Source organism: Trachemys scripta, chromosome 8, assembly GCF_013100865.1.
Source record: "Trachemys scripta elegans isolate TJP31775 chromosome 8, CAS_Tse_1.0, whole genome shotgun sequence".
Lineage (NCBI taxonomy): Eukaryota > Metazoa > Chordata > Testudines > Emydidae > Trachemys > Trachemys scripta.
Window position 1 is genome coordinate 44,380,714 of NC_048305.1, and position 18,615 is coordinate 44,399,328.

The 18,615-nt window shown below is 48.0% G+C and overlaps 1 protein-coding gene across 1 annotated transcript; it reads right to left on the reverse strand.

Moving 5' to 3' along the window:
* Positions 1-8,768: 8,768 nt before the first annotated feature.
* Positions 8,769-18,285, reverse strand: PLPP6 (phospholipid phosphatase 6). The gene is made up of 2 exons (XM_034779266.1): positions 17,939-18,285; positions 8,769-15,330 (listed from the first exon to the last, which is right to left on the reverse strand). The coding sequence occupies exons 1-2, from the start codon at positions 18,246-18,248 to the stop codon at positions 14,960-14,962; spliced, it is 681 nt and encodes a 226-aa protein (XP_034635157.1). The 5' UTR covers positions 18,249-18,285; the 3' UTR covers positions 8,769-14,959.
* Between the last annotated feature and the right edge of the window lie 330 nt (positions 18,286-18,615).

Sequence of the window (18,615 nt, forward strand, 5' to 3'; positions counted from 1 at the left end):
ACAGTTAAGACCTGGCTTGTCAGGGACCGTAGATGAAATCACCCTCATTAGTTATGTTATTTTTATGATGTGCAGCTGTGTAAAGCACGGAGATATAGGTCTTGGCCCGGAGAATGTGCAGTCTATGAAATGGACATGACAAAACAAGATACGTGGGGAAACCCACAGGAGGTATCATGTAATTTTGAATGCTCTGCTACAATCTTTGACCCCACAGTACCGCATATATCAGTATATGCAGAGTATATCTCAGCATAGTGCGTATTGAGGAAATACACACAAAACTGAAAACTGATCTTAACACACTAAATAGGCAGGATATGAATTAGCAGATTTTCACTCTGAGTGATAAATGATCTGGCAGGTTCTTAAAGCACAAACTGCCTTTACTTTGCAGCTTGGGTTTCCCAAGTTTTCATACACAGGCTAGAAATCCCTTTAGCCTGGGACCATCACTTCCCCCTGTTCAGTCTTTGTTCCTCAGGTGTTTCCGGGTGTGGTGTTGTAGGGAGAGTGAGGTCATGATGTCATTTCCCCCTTTTACATCTTCTTCCCACTTTTGCTGTGACCGGGGTCAAGCAGTTCCCATTGTGTAGTGCTATCTCTGAGAGGTTTCTATTGTACGCAGTTCTGGGGTTAATCCTTGTGCTTGTGTGTATTTCCTCAATAAGCCATTAACATTGTTTGGCCTTTTTACTGTTGTACCTGAAAGGCTGCTTGTGGGTGTTTTCAATCACAACCGCAACTGTAGTCAATGGGTTGTCTAGTGTAAGAGCACAATGTGGTTGTGAGTGCTCAGCACTTCTGCAAATCTGGTCCACGTTATCTCATATTGGACAACCAGAAATTGAGGAGCACACAACTAATGACCACCTGTGAATAGTCTGGTTTAAGTGACTTGCCCGGCATCACACAGCAACTCTGTGGCAAAACCAGGGATGGAATACAATTCTCCATGGCTTCATTCGACCACCTTAACCAGGAGACTATCCTTTCATAGAATCATAGAATATCAGGGTTGGAAAGGTCCTCAGGAGGTCATCTTGTCCAACCCCCTGCTCAAAGCAGGACCAATCCCCAACTAAATCATCCCAGCCAGGGCTTAGTCAAGCCTGACCTTAAAAACCTCTAAGGAAGGAGATTCTACCACCTCCTTAGGTAACCCATTCCAGTGCTGCACCACCCTCCTACTGAAAAAGTTTTTCCTAATATCCAACCTAAACCTCCCCAACTGCAACTTGAGACCATTACTCCTTGTTCTGTCATCTGTTACCACGGAAAACAGTCTAGATCCATCCTCTTTGGAACCCCCTTTCAGGTAGTTGAAAGCAGCTATCAAATCCCCCCTCATTCTTCTCTTCTGCAGACTAAATAAACCCACTTCCCTCAGCCTCTCCTCATAAGTCACGTGCTCCAACCCACAATCATTTTTGTGGCCCTCCGCTGGATTCTTTCCAATTTTTCCACATCCTTCTTGTACTGTGGGGCCCAAAACTGGACACAGTACTCCAGATGAGGTCTCACCAATGCCGAACAGAGGGGAATGATCACATCCCTCGATCTGCTGGCAATGCTCCTACTTATGCAGCCCAAAATGCCGTTAGCCTTCTTGGCAACAAGGGCACACTGTTGACTCATATCCAGTTTCTCGTCCACTGTAACCCCTAGGTCCTTTTCTGCAGAACTGCTGCTTAGCCAGTCGGTCCTCAGCCTGTAGCAGTGCATGGGATTCTTCCGTCCTAAGTGCAGGACTCTGCACTTGTCCTTGTTGAACCTCATCAGATTTCTTTTGGCCCAATCCTCCAATTTGTCTAGGTCCCTCTGTATCTTATCCCTACCCTCCAGAGTATCTACCACTCCTCCCAATTTAGTGTAATTTGCAAACTTGCTGAGGGTGCAGTCCATGCCATCCTCAGATCATTAATGAAGATATTGAACAAAATCGGCCCCAGGACCGACCCTTGGGGCACTCTGCTTGATATCGGCTGCCAACTAGACATGGAGCCATTGATCACTACCTGTTGAGCCTGATGATCTATCCACCTTATAGTGCATTCATCCAGCCCATACTTCTTTAACTTGCTGGAAAGAATAATGTGGGAGATGGTATCAAAAGCTTTGCTAAAGTCAAGGAATAACACGTCCACTGCTTTTCTCTCATCCACAGAGCCAGATATCTCATCATAGAAGGCAATTAGGTTAGTCAGGCATGACTTGCTCTTGGTGAATCCATGCTGACTGTTCCTGATCTCTTTCCTCTCCTCTAAGTGCTTCAAACTTGATTCCTTGAGGACCTGCTCCATGATTTTTCCAGGGACTGAGGTGAGGCTGACTGGCCTATAGTTTCCTGGATCCTCCTTCTTCCCTTTTTTAAAGATGGGCACTACATTAGCCTTTTTCCAGTCATCCGGGACCTCCTATGATCGCCATGAGTTTTCAAAGATAATGGCCAATGGATCTTCACTCACATCTGCCAAGTCCTTTAGCACCCTCGGATGCAGTGCATCCAGTCCCATGGACTTGTGCTTGTCCAGCTTTTCTAAATAGTCCTGAACCACTTCTTTCTCCACAGAGGGCTGGTGACCTTCTCCCCATGCTGTGCTGCCCAGTGCAGTAATCTGGGAGCTGACCTTGTTCGTGAAGACAGAGGCAAAAAAAGCATTGAGTACCTTAGTGATTTCCACATCCTCTGTCACTAGTTTGCCTCCCCCATACAGTAAGGGGCCCACACTTTCCCTGACCACCTTCTTGTTGCTAACATACCTGTAGAAACCCTTCTGGTTACCCTTCACATCCCTTGCTAGTTGCAACTCCAAGTGTGATATGGCCCTCCTGATTTCACTCCTGCATGCCTAAGCAATATTTTTATACTCCCTAGTCATTTGTCCAATCTTCCACTTCTTGTAAGCTTCTTTTTTGTGTTTAAAATCAGCAAGGATTTCACTGTTTAGCCAAGCTGGTCGCCTGCCATATTTACTATTCTTTCTACACATCAGGATGGTTTGTTCCCGCAACCTCAATAAGTATTCTTTAAAATACAGCCAGCTCTCCTGGACTCCTTTCCCCTCCTTTCTCTGCCTGCAATCCCGTCTCATTCACCACAAACCTTCCAGCCCCTGCAACAAATGAGGGTGTTACTACACAAACAAGATTCATCCCCTGAGCACCATCCATCCTGTCCGCTGCATGAGGCAGGGGAAAAAACCATGTAATTAAAGACTATCATAATGTACATGCACAGGGGCTGGGGGAAATTAATGTTCAACAGACATTTGCCAACTACTGAGTGCTTGGTTTTGCAACCATAATAATGTTCTTTTAATGTAGGGGGCTTTTTTTGCATGTAATATAATCTAGTTTATTAAAGTTAAGCCAGAAGCTCTTGGTTTAACAGGAGTTTTAAACCTTTAGTTGGTAAAAATCTCATTAAAAGGACAAGAAACAAAATGTCGAATCTAAACTTTGACTAGTAGTTGAATTTTTCATGGTAGTTTGATGAAAATTGGGCAGATACAAAGACACAATAATAAGAATTCCAAAAATATCAATTTTAATTGGATTCTCTCACCTTTTTGTGGACCCCTGTTGCCTGAAATCTGAAGGTCTTCAGGTTCTGCTCTATACTCCAGATGTTTCTCTTCATGTTAAGTGCTACACCTGTCCAGCAAATATTTGTGTTTCCCATTGGGAAATGGTGTGCCTAGTGCTCTTCTAAAAAGGTTTGCAAAGTTTGTATTATTCCTCTCTGACCTGGAGTACGCCCTAACAAACCACATTTCACCCCACTGATCGCGTCCTGTCTATTAACAGAGTCCCCAGTGGAGAGGATTCTGGGCTGGTCCCCTGGTCACTGAGGTACCCGTTACAATCAATGCTGGTTCTGCCACTGTCCTGCTGGGTGACCTTGGGCAAGTCACTTCATTCCTCTGCGCCTCAGTTTCCTGCACTGTTAAATGGGGATAATGACATTGACTCCATTGAGATCTGATGATGGAAAGTGTTAGATAAGAGCTAGGGATGATTATTATTTTCCTTTCTGCCTTCCTCTCATCTTTGACCATGAGAGCAAACTACTCTGTCAGCCCCACATTTTCCCCTCCTGGTTGAAGCCACCACCCACTCCTCTGCCCTCTTGTCCTGACTGGGCAGGGCAATAGGCAGAGGAGCTTCCCATTCACATCCCCATCTCTCAGGGCACTGGCTGTGGGCCAGAGGGGGATGTGCCTCCTACAAAGAAGGGAGTGGCATAGCAGTGAGGGTGGAGACCCCCATGTGAGCTGGGATCTGTGGGCCTGTCCCCTGATGTGGTCTAGCTCAGTGCTTCTCAAAGCCGGTCCGCCGCTTGTTCAGGGAAAGCCCCTGGTGGTCCTGGACGGTTTGTTCACCTGCTGCATCCGCAGGTTCGGTCGATCACGGCTCCCACTGGCCACGGTTCGCTGCTCTAGTCAATGGGGACTGCGGGAAGGGCGGCCAGCACATCCCTCGGCCCGCACCACTTCCTGCAGCCCTCATTGGCCTGGAGAGGTGCATCGTGGCCAGTGGCAGCCGCGATCGGCCGAACCTACGGACGTGGCAGGTAAACAAACCGGCCCAGACCGCCAGGGGCTTCCCCTGAACAAGCGGCAGACCAGCTTTGAGAAGCACTGGTTAGCTGATGTTTAGTGTATGGCTATATTAATTTAGTTTAACAGGGGGGCTGTAAGGAAAACATGCAGGAAGGACTCAGAATGGCTCACGATAATCCACATTGGTGCAAACACTTGTGAGCTGTTCAGAGACAATGGCAGGCCAGAAATAGGTCTGGGAGCTCCAGCTGTTTACAAAGGGACTCCCTGTCCGGCGGAGGGGTGGCAGGTGGAAGAGCTGTTCAGGCATTCTTTGGGGGAACCCAGAGATCTTCTGGGGTGCTGAAGAAGAGAGGCCAGCATAGGCTGCCCTCATGGGATGGCAAGCTGTGAGGAGAGAGAGATGTGGGCAGATTTGGTTTAAATTCCTCTCTCTGAATGCTTTGCTTTACTGTTACATGACCACAACTTTGGGTTTCAGGCAGGTTGTTTGGTTGCTCTGTTCCCCTTTGGACACACACTCCCTATGAGAAGAACTGTGGGTGCCATACCCACTTGGACCTATGGGGTGAGCACAGTTGGTACACAGGAGACTGTAGCCCAGGTCCTGGTCTAAGCATGGGAGAACTGCAAAATCCCACCCCAGGAGAGGTAAAGGCACAAGGCCTGGTACCTTAGGGGTGCACGCAGAGAGATCAGGGAGGGACAGAGGTGCAGCTGCAGCCACCCTTGCAACATGCTCTGTAAATACACAAATCACACTAAGAAAACAGTAGGCTGTGTCACTGATCCCTGCTTCAAAGAGGAAGCTGACCTGCTAAGCCCCCAAATCTGTGGCCATTGGCAAAGGGGACATGATACAAATCAATTTCCTCTGACAAAATCGGACTGTCCTGAGCATAAGCCTTAAAGGGCTAGACCTCAGGAGCTGCCAACAGGCAGGGATCAACCATACCACTACCTCTCTCCCCAGCTGCCTGTGGATGCATCTGGATGGGACCTGAAGAGCTGCATGCTCTGCAGAAGACTAACTCTAAGAGTAACCACCCTAGGGAAGTGTCTGAGCCTCCCCATCAATCCTACAGATGATTTGACACCAAAGCATCAAATGGCGGAGTCTGTCTTTTGTGTCCAATGGGTTTTTCATGTGGTTTTAAAAGACAATATCCCATGGGGGTGTCGTGGAAAAAGTCACCCACACATTGATTTTAGTTCACAGACTCAAGCCTGAGGCCAGTTTATTGCAAAACATACCAATGCGTTGGGGTAGCAGTCCGAAAACTACCACACCCAGCACAGCACGCAGGCGGCTTTTATTCCTTCAAACCGCAAGCATAGTATAAATAATACGTCATTTGCGTGAAATAAGAGTTGGGGTCTGTCTCTTTTTCCCTGGTACCTTCCTCATTATTTTATGAGAATTGGGTGCCTATTGGGTGAGGGATTTCTTGGTGGTTTCCGCCATGGGTAGTACTTGGCACCTAGTTGGGGTGTTTTTCTCATCAGGGTACATATTGTTTTTCCGGGGTTTTATGGTTAAGGGCGTAGGGGTTTATAACAGGACACCCAAAGAAGATATATGATTGGCTAGTTTGGCAGTTAGCTGGAATCACGGGGTGGGGGGTGGGGGTGTGTCATAGATCACCCAAAGAAGAAGCTGCATTTAGTCAGTTTGCATTTAGCTAAAGTTACCTATTGCTTCACACAAGCGGTTATTATATTTTATCAGCCACGAACATATTTCATTAGTGCTGCTGCTGTGGCTTTTTATTCTTTCCCTCTTTGGCCCCCCCTCCCTCCTCTGGTCATGACCCTTGACCAAGTTTGGCAGGAGGCTGTGTCACTTAGCCTAGTTCAGGCTTATGGGCTGCAAGGCGGGCCTATATGACGAGTCTTCGCCGATGTTCTGATCAGTGCAAGGGAGGCCAGCCAGGCCTATTACCCCCACCGGGGGAAGGATAGCTCAATGGTTTGAGCATTGGCTTGCTAAACCCAGGGTTGTGAGTTCAATCCTTGAGGGGGCCATTTAGGGATCTGGGGCAAAAATCTGTCTGGGGATTGGTCCTGCTTTGAGCAGAGGGTTAGACTAGATGACCTCCTGAGGTCCCTTCCAACCCTGATATCTATGATCTATGTGTTTAATTGGTCTGAAATCCAATCTGCTGGCACTGGAAAAGAACTAGCCTCTGGAATGGTGTGCGTGGAGCCTTGGGGGAAGCTGGGCGGAGCCCGGGGAGCTATGGCACCTGCTGCACCTATGGCCAGCACCCCTCACAGAACAGCCCACCCGTCTTCCATACAATGTACACGTCCCAGCCACCTGAGTCTTCTTTCTTCGATGATATTTTCTAACATGTCTGACTCCGTCAGCTCCCTTAATTGGGACTTTATTGGTGAGACAAGCTACACTATGTGTTGTCAAACCATAAGAAAGAGACCGACCCCCAGGTAAGATCTGTTCACCATTAGCAACTCACCATGCCTGCTGTTTGATCCTGTGTCCATGTCTGACCAAGTGGAAGGTTGCTACGTAGCAGGACGCCCTCTCTCTCCTTTCTCCTGGGCACAGTTTTTCCTTGTCCTTTTTGATCAGATGCCTTTTCTGATTCCTGATTGTTTGAGGAAGTCTCTCTAGCTGGGGTAGAAAGTGCCTCTCTGGCTCATCCATCTCTCCTCTGTCAGATGGGGGTTGATCGTTAGTATTACCTGTATTAGCAGAGTACAGCTCACGGCTCCATTGTGCTGGGTGCTGCACAATCACACAGGGAAAGTCTACACTCGAAACAGACAAAGTGTGTGAGAGGAAACTGAGGCACAGAGAGGGGATGTGACCTTGTGCCAGTGACCCAGCAGGTTGGGGCTCAGCTGGGAACCGAACCCAGCTCTCCTGACGAATCCAGCCAGGGCCACAAGCAGTTAATGTTTCACTCATTAAAGGCAGGCAAAGAATGATTTGCAGATGTTATTCAGCGAATAGTTTTGAAGCAATGGATCTGAGAAATGCTGGCAAGTTTGAAGGCAATATGCAAACAGAGGCCAAACTCACCACTCTGTTGCTTACGGATGACTCAGCCGGCTCTCCTGGGGGAGAAGGGCAGCTAATGAGCACAGCTAGCCATGCTGCACAGGCTCAGCATCCGTCTAAGCATCCAAAGGGGCAGGCGTGGTTAGAAAGCTTTGCTGAATTAGCCAAACGTATGACTCTCCCACCCTTGATCTTTATTTGTCCCCACAGCCATCTAGCCATCCCTATGGACCCTCCTCCCTCATACCCTTTACCTACTGTACTGTGGTAACGTCCCTTGGGAGAAGCAGCAGCTTGTTAATCCACCCCAATATCTCCAGGGCATAGCCTGGTGGTCCCATTCCCCCAGATTCCCTGTGGGCTAGTCTCATAGTTCCCACACATCCTTTAAAAGGCCACACAGCTGGACACAGCCAAACAGCTTCTGGATCCAGTTCCTGAGGGAACCCAGCCCACAGTGAGGTATAAATGGAGGGCTGGCCCGGCTGCGCTGCCCTGAGAAGAGGGGAGGGGAGAGAAGCCCACGGTGGACAAGGACATGGGGTCAAAAGCAAGGCAGGTGTGTGGAAGAATGGCTGGCCTTTCCTGGCTCTCGCTGGGAATATTTTGAATCTCAGGAGAGGGTTAGGTTTGGGAATGTTTGATGCTCTGGGGAGGGAGATATTTTCCGCACACCAGCACAGGGTAGAGCAGCGCCCCTCTTGCAGGGGCATCTGGGGACAAGAGCAGATGTGTAATAAATGCTGCCACTGCATGCTTGCTCCATGTCTAAAAGGGTCCTCCACACCAGCACAAAAAATCTGCTGCTCCTTCTGCCCTCTGGCCACCCACAGAGGAGCTGGACCCAGGCAGCCTGAGCCACCCATTCTGGCAGTCCCCTCTCTGGCCTGGGTGAGAGGACCCCAGGCATCGAAGAGGAGACGGCTACCTTGACAACAGGTTCCAGGTCTGGTGCCAACTCTTCCCTCCTGCATGAGACAGGGAAGGAGCAAGGGAATGTGAGAAGGCAGGGAAGGCGCATGGGGACAGGGATCACTGGGAAGAGGAAACATGGGGAGTGACTGCTTTAAAGTATGGCGTGCATGAGGGGACTGACAACCCATTTACCTTGTTTTATAAGTGGCAGCTGTGCAAACCAGGAAAGAGGAATGTGAAACATCAGCTCACATGAGCCACGGTGAGTTGGAATGATAAATCCTTTAATCTAAACCAGGCATCTTTGATTCCACTGTAGTTGTCACAATACACAGAAAAATATATGTCACAGATATGCATGAATACACATTCCCACCTTATTAGAACTCACTGGAAGACTGAAAACCAGAGAAAAGCTGAAAAATACAACCTGAGGTCACTACATTCAGATTGACTATATTGCTATAAATCACTGTGCTGAGGGCTAAGTGCTGCCTACATTTCTCTGCAGGCCTGGAGAGGGGATGAGAGCTCTCCACTCTCAAAATAAGTGCACAATAATATACACAAGAGCTATACACCACAGCAAATAATCCACTTTATTTAAACACTTGGGTAACTAATTCCTTGCACGGATGGTCTGACAGACAAGAACTCTTGCAGTTAAGTGAGCTGTGACAATACGTTTCAAATGAGAACATTTCAAATTCTGTTCTAGCACAGAAATCTAGTGGCATATTGGATGAAGACGACAGTTTTGCTAAATTATGCAATTTGGGACATCAGCTGGCAAAAGGGCTGCATGCGTCATTATTTATGTAGTTCAGTAAGACCCAGACCTCAATCCAGGCAGGGTCCCATTGTGCTAGGCACTGTACAGATGTACAGTTATAAACAGTCTCTGTTCCAAGGAACTTACAGTCTAGAGAGGGACAAGATACAGCAAGGGGTGTAGAACACATCAAGGGAAGGAGAGGAAGGCAAGGATTACAGTAACAGGAACACAAAGAGCTGCCTGTAGTTCTAACTAAGTGCACCATCTGGAGGTTTCCAAGTGTCCAGCCATTATCTGTAAGCAGGTTACCCTGGGTGCGACAGAACAGGGAGCGCTTATGCAGGGATGTGCAGGAGCTGGTAGTGGCTGTGAATTGATTTGAGCTGAGCATTCTACACACCAGGGGCAGCATGGAAGAGGTGTGAATGGCCTTGTGGGAGAAGTGGGTGAAAGAAGCTGCCACTGTTGCCAGAGTGAAGGGGGTGGGTGACAGGGGGATGAGCCAGTGGATAAGCAGAGAGGAACTAAGATATGAAGGGTCATGCCGTTTCCAGGCCAAGGCCTTTGTGAAAAGTTACATTTCTCAAAGATTTCAGTATGGTTCAAAGTGGTTTTGACCACTCTCAGCCTAATCAGCCCTGAAGTCTGACCATATTGAAAACTGGTGGCCACAAGGTGGAGCATGCTAACATACAACACACTAAAAACATTAACATACAGCTGGAGAAATGGACATTGCTTATATAGGAAGTACACAGAAATGTACCTAGCAGAGGGGGCTTGAGGTTTACAAATCCAACTCCCAGAGCTGTAGCCGTCACACATTGTACAACACACAGTCCATGAAGTAAATAAGAACACTAGGTGCATTTCAAGCTCCAATAAAAGACAAGCGCTTAATTTGCTAAGCTAGTAGTGTTAGCCTTGGCTGTGACATTTTATTTTTAAGCTCTGACAATATTACAAATGATGATAAGTATAAAAATGTAAGATAGTGTGTGATATTGGCCTTTAGGCTTCTAGAGTTAATACATACTTAAAAAAAACACTCAAAGGAATTTAATGTAAACATCTTAAAATTCTTCAACCATTTAGGCCACATTCTACTCCAGCATATCTAGAAATGCGAATGCACTAAGTCCCTCATTCCTCACAGCTGAGTGCAGGAACAGGGAGGGAGGGGGAGAAAGTAGTTTTAGCCAGCTTTGCACTCCCCATATTCTGGAGTTGACACCGTCCCATATGTCTACAGCCTGTTGGAGTGGAGAGGTGTAGGGCTGCAATAGTGGGGACACCCCCTTATGGAGGGAACTACTTCACAGTGTCTGATTCTGCCCCTTTTATGCCACCAGAGTGTTGTAAAGGGACCTCAGCAGGATGGAGAATCAGTTCCTATTCTGTCCCATATCTTCTGGCAAGATAGTTACTCTCTCGCTACTGACGCTGCACCCCTAAGAGTCACCCAGCTGGTGAAGGCACAGGGGAGAACTTGTAAAGTTCATACCAAACTTTTTACAGAATGACTGAAGGACAAACCTGGAGTGAACATCAGACAAGCTATTGACGGGGATTACTAAAGGGACAACTTCAATTTAAAACAAAAATTCACCCCTCTCTGGAAACAGCCAGTAATATCTAAGATTACTGCCATTGAAGCATCAGAGACAAACATTTCTCTGTTTGTGTAATTTACCTGCATTCTGAGCACATACCAGCACTTTGGGTAGAGTCCATTTCCCATCAATTTGTGTGGCTCTTTCACACAACGGGGGAGGGGAGGGAGCAAAGCACAGCATTTTAAGATACAGAAAACTGATTTGAAAGTCATAAAGATTGGCAGGAATGGCACCCAAAACTACCTTTAATTCATTTTTTCACCCTGACTAGATTACACTCTGACAATCTCCTTATAGCTGTCTTCCTTTTAGAGGGGTTGATGGGCAGCTCTGAACAAGCTGAGAGTATAAACCTGCTCAGTTAACCATCTCTAGATATTAGCTACCAACTATGGCAATTGCTATCACTGCTAGAACTTCCTTTCTTTTTAGAAGATGGAAATGAGGACAAGTCCAACTAGATCTGAATTCTATTGATTTTTTGACCCCACTTCTCTGCTTTTCAATTTGGGCAGGGGATGGAGGTTGTGTTCATATCTGTGTTCGCACTAGTGATGGACAAGGGTAAGATGTCCACACTGATTTTTACATCATAAGTAGCATTGTGTAACCTGGACCACAAGGTTCTGTTGACTTGTTTTGGACCCCTGCAGGATCCTTTCACATGACAACTGGGGGAGCAAAAAACATTTTAAGAAAAATGGGCCTGCACAGCCATAAGAATGAAAACAGCATCTAGTATTTGTCTAAAAGGGACACGTGCACACTCCAAGGCTCACTTAAAATCATCTTGTTGAAGCTTTCTGAGTGACTTCACTTTCAGCTGAGCTGAAACACAGCAATTTAATGCCTCAGTTATGAGAGCATCAAAACCAGAGTTCGGAATGAATTACTTTCAACCTCTTTGGATGGAGGTTGGGACGTGACCATTGACAGGAAATCAGCTGCTCTAATATCTCTGTATTTTCTCAGTGAGGTCAGTTATTCCCCATTTGCCTTAAAATTGGAGAGCTAATTACATCTGTAACATGGGACTGGAAGAGACCTCCTGGGTCACTGAGTCCAGTCCCATGCTATCACAGGCAACCCCATGAGATCATCTTGTTTATAACCTTATCAAGGTCCATCTTAAAAGTAGTTAGGTTGTTTGCCCCACTGCTGCTATTGTGAGGTAGCTCCAGAACCTCCCTCCTCTAATGGTAGGAAACTTTCTTCTAATTTCCAGCCTAAACTGATTCATGGCCAGTTCATCCCCATTTTTTCTTGTGTCAACACTGTCCTTTAGCTTAAACAGCTTTTCTCTCTCCCTGGTGTTTACCCCTAAAGTGTTTATAGAGAGCAATTAGATCTCCTCTCAGCATGCCTTTTGCTAGGCTAAACAAACCAGGCTCTTTTAGGCTTGGTCTGCACTACCGTGGTAAATCAATCTAAGCTATGATACTTCAGTTATGTGAATAATGTAACTGAAGTCGACGTAGCTAGATCCACATACTGCGGTATCTATACCGCGCTGTGTCAACGGGAAATGGTCTCCCGCCAACTTACCTTACGCTTCTTGGTGAGGTGAAGCACAGAAATCAATGGAAGACCACTCTCCCATCGATTTAACACGTCTTCACCAGACCCGCTAAATTGATGCCGCTGCGTCGATTGCAGCAGCGCTGATTTAGGTCCGTAGTGAAGATGTGCTGTTAGTCTCCTCGTCTAAGACAGGCTCTCCATTCCCCTGATTATCCTAGTAGCCCTTCTGTGCACCTACTCCAGTCTGAATTCATCCTTCTTGAACAAGGGCAATAGCACCCATATCCTCTCCCCTGTCACAATCTTTACCTTTTAGGCAAGAGCACTGTTGCTCACCTTCAACCTGCAGACTTTTTACACAACCTAACACCACAAAGTCATCAGGCTAGAGACTAACTCCCAAAGCTCAGAAGTCTTGTTTATATTGCAAAATATGTTTAACATTTGATGCATTCTGAGATATTAGAATGCTTTACTGGCTCCTCTCTTGAGGTGAGGTAACTCTGTGGGATAATACACCTTTGTGGTCACACATCCTTTATATTAGATTTATAAGGACAAGACAGTTCTCCACACATTCCAACACATGTACATCTTCAAGGCCATATGACTGATGTACTGGAAGAATGAAGAGCTAGATCACAGATTTGTTATTTTTACTTTAATATCCCCCCCTCCTCCCCCACACACACACCCTTCATCTGTTCATCTCTCAGCTGCTTAGGAAAACAGGAATTGCCATACTGGAATAGATCATTAGTACTCCTGGTGTAGTAATTGGTTTTAAGCATACATTACACTGCATGGCACTTTTTTTTTTTTTTTAAGTGACCTTTGTTTTTTCTTTCCACCAGACCTCCTGCATGAATACAATATGCCCATAGGAATTTAATTTCTCAAGTAGTTCTGCAATTTCTTTTTTCAATTCAGACACAGTGCCTTCCCTCCACAACCCCAAAAGAATAACTATCTAGTGGGTATTTCCTCCTCATTGGCTATGCAAAGAAACTATTTGAATAGCTTTTCCTTGCTGGAGGCCAGCAGACCCAGAGGGACTTCCACCCAGTGCTAGTGCTCTAGCTAAAGAATTTATTTTCTGCCTCTTTGGCTACTTTGTTGATTGCTTTTTCATCGCCATTCTACATGACAACATTTATGTTCTTTCCTATTTGTCTCACCAAGTGTAGAGCTCCATTTATTATAGAACTGATTTTGCTCAGCTACAATCAGCTTCATACAATGGAGAAAAATAACAAAATATAGTTTGGCGTATGTCATTTCTACTGTTTTTTCTGTAGTGGACAGCAGTACTATAACCAATGTGCTGAAGTTTTAGAACATGAATAAGCCCATGAAAATCAGTGGGACTAGTCACAGGCTCACGTGTTGAAGCCTCTTGCTGAATTGGGGCCTACATACCCCAGATCAGGATCTCCATGGAGCTTATTTATTTTTAAAGACCTAAAAACTCTACAATACATGTTCTCATATGGCATTAACTGTTTGCATGTTGTCTGCCTTTTAACTGAGAGGTAAGGGAGAGTAACTGCTTGAACGCCCTGCTCTGATGACAGAAGAATACATGAAAGGGAGCTCTGCTTACCCAACTGCTAGGAGAGCAGTGACAAACTGCATCCTGCCTAAAGGAGAGCTGGTACAGACACCCCAGAGCCCAGGGTATTCATTCCACACTTTAATAAAACCCTATTTGTGCATTTCCACTCCCAAAATTGCCAATTCCCAAGGTATTCAAAACCAGATGCCTTCACCTTTCCAACAAGCCACCCATTTGACAAAGTGAGGCTCTGTAACTGGAATGTGGCTGGCAAGCGCGGGGCAGGCTGCTTCAGAAGGAGAAAGAATCGATTTACAAAACCTTGATAATCTCAACATTATAGAAGAGGCAGCAGAGGAAATGCATCCACTCCACGAGTCAGAATAATGTACTAAAGCCACTAGGGGGCACACCCACTATTAATCAGCCACAACAGCACCAATCAGTATATTTACAGCACATAGTTACTTGCTGAAAGCTGTCCCTATCTAACAATATTTGTAAGAAGTTACATCTACTATTTATGCTATATGAGATAGTAAGCCGGTTATACTACAGGCATCCTCTGCTGTGTGCTGAAATACAGTATTTCTACTAACCACAAATCTTACTGATGCATGTTCTTAAATACGAAGGAAATAAGAATTAGCTGCTTGGCTAGTGTGCAGATCTCCGTCCAACTTCTACAGCACCAGGAGATGTGGAGTGATCATATCCTGGGATGGTCAGTGCAACCGTATGGGCTGGTACATGCTTTGGCCCAGCAGCACATTGAGAGCAAGATGGCACTAAGAATAGCTTTCCAACAGATCTCGTTTTGTCCCACCTGAGTCCACATATCCCACAGAACGAAGCATGATGCTGCTGATATCGTCAGTCTTGCTTGTCAGATGAGGCTTACGATGATTCTTTCATCCAGTCCCGGTTCACGCTCTCTACGCAGCATAAGACACTGCAATGTGTGCCTCTTCCTTTTCATGATGGCCATCACTGATTCCACACTGCAAAGAGAGCAGGTGCACTAAGGGGTGACAGCCAGAAGTATTTCACCACATTGTACTGCATGTAGCCCATGATGAAACCAAAGGCCACATCTGTCACGTTGTGTCTGCCCAGCATGACTCTGGAGATGCCCACAATGATGGCCCATAGAACCACCAGGACCCGCAGAGGAATGGCGAGCACCAGGTGGTGCAGGACAAATCTGCACACCATGGCAGCTCTGGTAGCATGGCCTGATGGGAAGGAATATTTGTCCACTGAGATAGTGACAAACATGTCCATCTTGTTGTGAGTGGGACGTCTTCTCCTCACGAGCCCTTTCACCACCGCCACCAGGACTAAATCCAGCAACAAAGCTAGGAGACAAATACAAAGTGGTCATTTTCCATGTCATGTGTCATAGAAGTTAACCAAAAATAACCCAGGGATAAATAATGCTGCTACTGAAACCGAGAGTCAAAGTAATAAGCAAACAAAATATTTAGGATGAGCACCAACTCCATCTCATGACGAAAACACATATGTGGGCAGAATATAGCATAGGTTTCCTGGCTATGTGTATATCTGTGTGTACCTATGGCTATCCTAGTGCCACCTAGGGCTTGCTGCAGTACCATGCCCTTTGCTTTTCCACAGGTAGCCTCCAAATTCACTGGGCCAGGTTGTCAGCAGGTGTAAGTCAGCCTAGCTCCTTCAAAGTCAAGGGAGTGTCATCAATTTACACCAGCTGAAGATCTGGCTCATTGTGCCCCAGTGCTTTTCTCCTCTGTGGAACATTTCTGCTCACCATTCTACTCTGGGCTTCCACAAATCCCTTTTTCAGAAGGGATGAAAGGATTCCCGTTCTAAACTGTTACCTCCTTTCCTAGCTCTAGATTCATACTTACACATTACAATGCACATTTAAGACCAACAGAAAACAGCTCATTTTCAATATCAATCTTTGGCAGGCCAGGAGTTGCCAGGATAGGATGGTTTATATGTAGAGAACACCTCTTCTCCCACCCTGAAATCCTTTTAATTCCTGCTCTTCCTTCTCTCCTTCAGAAGTCCCACCACAGATACCATCAGAGAACCTGGGCTATTCCATGGAGAGCTTGACCTTCTGGCTTCTTCAGCCAGCATGAGCCTCTGTGTCCCTGCTGAAGCCTGCTTCCCTGAAAGCAAGAGAATGACCTTGTGACCTGTATTCTGGAACTCTAATAATAATATATGGAAATATACCTATCTCATAGAACTGGAAGGGACCTCAAAAGGCCATTAAGTCCAGTCCTCTGCCTTCACTAGCAGGACCAAGTACTGATTTTGCCCCAGATCTCTAAGTGGCCCCCTCAAGGATTAAATTTACAATGCTGGGTTTAACAAGCCAATGCTCAAACCTCTGAGCTATCCCCCCCCGCAACTCTGAATCAGAGGATATGGTAACACAAGATATGGTAACCACTGAGCTAGCCCTCCCCCCATTTCCCTGCAGCTCCTAGGCAGAGGGGCCAGTTCTGTGCACTGCCCCTGCCTGCAGGTACCATCCCCACAGCTCCCATTGATGGAGGTTCCTGGCCAATGGGAGTGGTGGAAGCAATGCGCTGAGCCCCCCCTGGCCTTCCCTCCCTCTAGGAGCTGCAGGGACATGCCAGCCACTTCCAGGGAGCTGCGTGGAGGTGGGTAGGGAGCCTGCCAGCCCCGCCAACTCTCCAGCACCAGCATGGGTCCCATGCTACGTGCTGCCACCCACCTCCTGCCCAGCAATAGTGGGGGTCCCAGACAACCATCCCAGCACTCACAGCACCCCAGGCCTGCCCCCCCCCCCCCGAACTCCATCAGCCCAAGTTTTAGTTAGGGGTATACAGTACAAGTCATAGACAGGTCATGGGCCGTGAATTTCTGTTTACTGCCCGTGACCTCTCCATGACTTTCACTAAAACTATCCATGACTAAAATGTAGCCTTCCCTTAACTGTGATTACATGCTGAGCTATAGGCAGCTGGCATCAGCTCCTGGGCTGCTGCTACTAAAAACGAAATTGGCAATAAAGTGATGATGAAAGTGGTTTGCAGGCATTGCAAAAACACCACATAGTTTGGGATGAAAGGCAGTCTCCAACTGGGAGGGTCTGGAAGCGGTAATACCAGGGCATGCTGAAGGCTAGGATTCAGATGCATTGGCACAACTGAGTGACTCAACCAAGACTATGATTACATGCTGAGCTGTAGGCAGCTGCACTATTAGTGCTTCACTTACTTTCATAAATACTAAACTCATCCACTTAAGCCTCTTCCAGAAACCCTGCAAGCTGGACTCCCCATTGAAGGTTAGGATTTCCAGCTGGGGGATTCAGGTGTACCTTAGCTCACAGCACTATGGCCATATAAATCTAGATGATCAGAACCTGCCAAGATATGGCAGAACAGCTGTTTCATAGAAAAAACTGACATCTCATCCCAAGCATGTCCAGGATCGCCCCAAAAGTGCTGTGTCCCTAGGATGACTGAAGGAACATTTGCCTGAACTGATCATGAGTCAGAATCCCTAGACTGGCCCCTCTGGTAGGACTCTGCCATAGCGATGGAACTGTGTAGATGCAAGAAGAGCTGGCAGCCAGCTTGCTGAAGCGGTCACTGTGGCAGCAGCTTTGGCAGATCCCCGTGGGGCCGGGGTTGCATGGCACACTGGTTGCGCCGTGCTGAGCACAGCCCCTGCACTGGGGCACAGAGAGGCAGGGCCCTGGGAAGCTGGCAGAAGAGTGGCATGACTGGTATCCCAGCACAGATCAGCGCTGGTTGGGATTTGCCCCATTGGGTGACTTGGCCCAGCTTGGCAGCGCTGGCCCAGCCTGGGCTCTTGGGAAGCAGCTCTCAGGGCGGGTGACAGGGGTGTGTGACTCAACCTCTCCCCTGCCCGCTGCTCTGATGAGCCTGGGCCCCGAGCCTGCCGTGATGAGAGGCGCCCCCACCCCCGGCCCCTCACCGAAGAGCAGGTTGAGCAGCACCTCGCGGCCCGCCGGGCTCTCGCTGCGGCCCAGCCCATACAGGGTGCCCGCCAGCCAGGGCACGCCATGGCCGGACACCTCGAGGAGCCGCAGGAGGGGCCTGGCGCTGCCCCAGGCCGAGCGCTCCCCGGCGCACACGCCCAGCTGCCGGGAGAACCGCAGGTCGGCGGCCAGAAGGGAGCGCAGCGCCACGGCCGCGCAGGACGGGCTGGGGACAGGCGCGGCGCGGCGGGACGGGCTGGGGATGGGCGCGGCGCGGCGGGACGGGCTGCTCCGGGGGCTGGGCATGGCGGCCGGGCACCGACCCACTCTGTTCTCAGCGCCCGCCCGGCCGCCCGCTTCCGCTTCCGCTTCCGCCTGCCTCACGTGACTCCGCGCGTCCTCCTCCGGTCACCATGGAAACCAGGAGGGGCCCGGACCTGCGGTGCGGAATGGGCGGGCCACGGGGACTCCGCCCAGTCCTTCCCTATGGGGTGGGGCAGGATTGGAGGACGGTTCCATCCTACTAACTGAGGCAGAGCAGGGTGGGATGAGATTGGGTGGGCCCTGGGGACTCTCATGCTGCAGGGCAGGATGGATGGGGGTCCCACCCTCTGGGGTGGGGCAGCGGGTTGTAGAGGAAAGCTAGAAAAGATCAAGCCCTCTAAAGAATCAG

Coding starts and splice junctions, on each gene's coding strand:
- PLPP6 (XM_034779266.1), bottom strand. CDS start 18,248: ATGCCCAGCCCCCGGAGCAGCCCGTCCCGCCGCGCCGCGCCCATCCCC. Junction 15,331..17,938: donor GCTGCTCAACCTGCTCTTCG/GTGAGGGGCCGG, acceptor TTTGTCTCCTAG/CTTTGTTGCTGGATTTAGTC.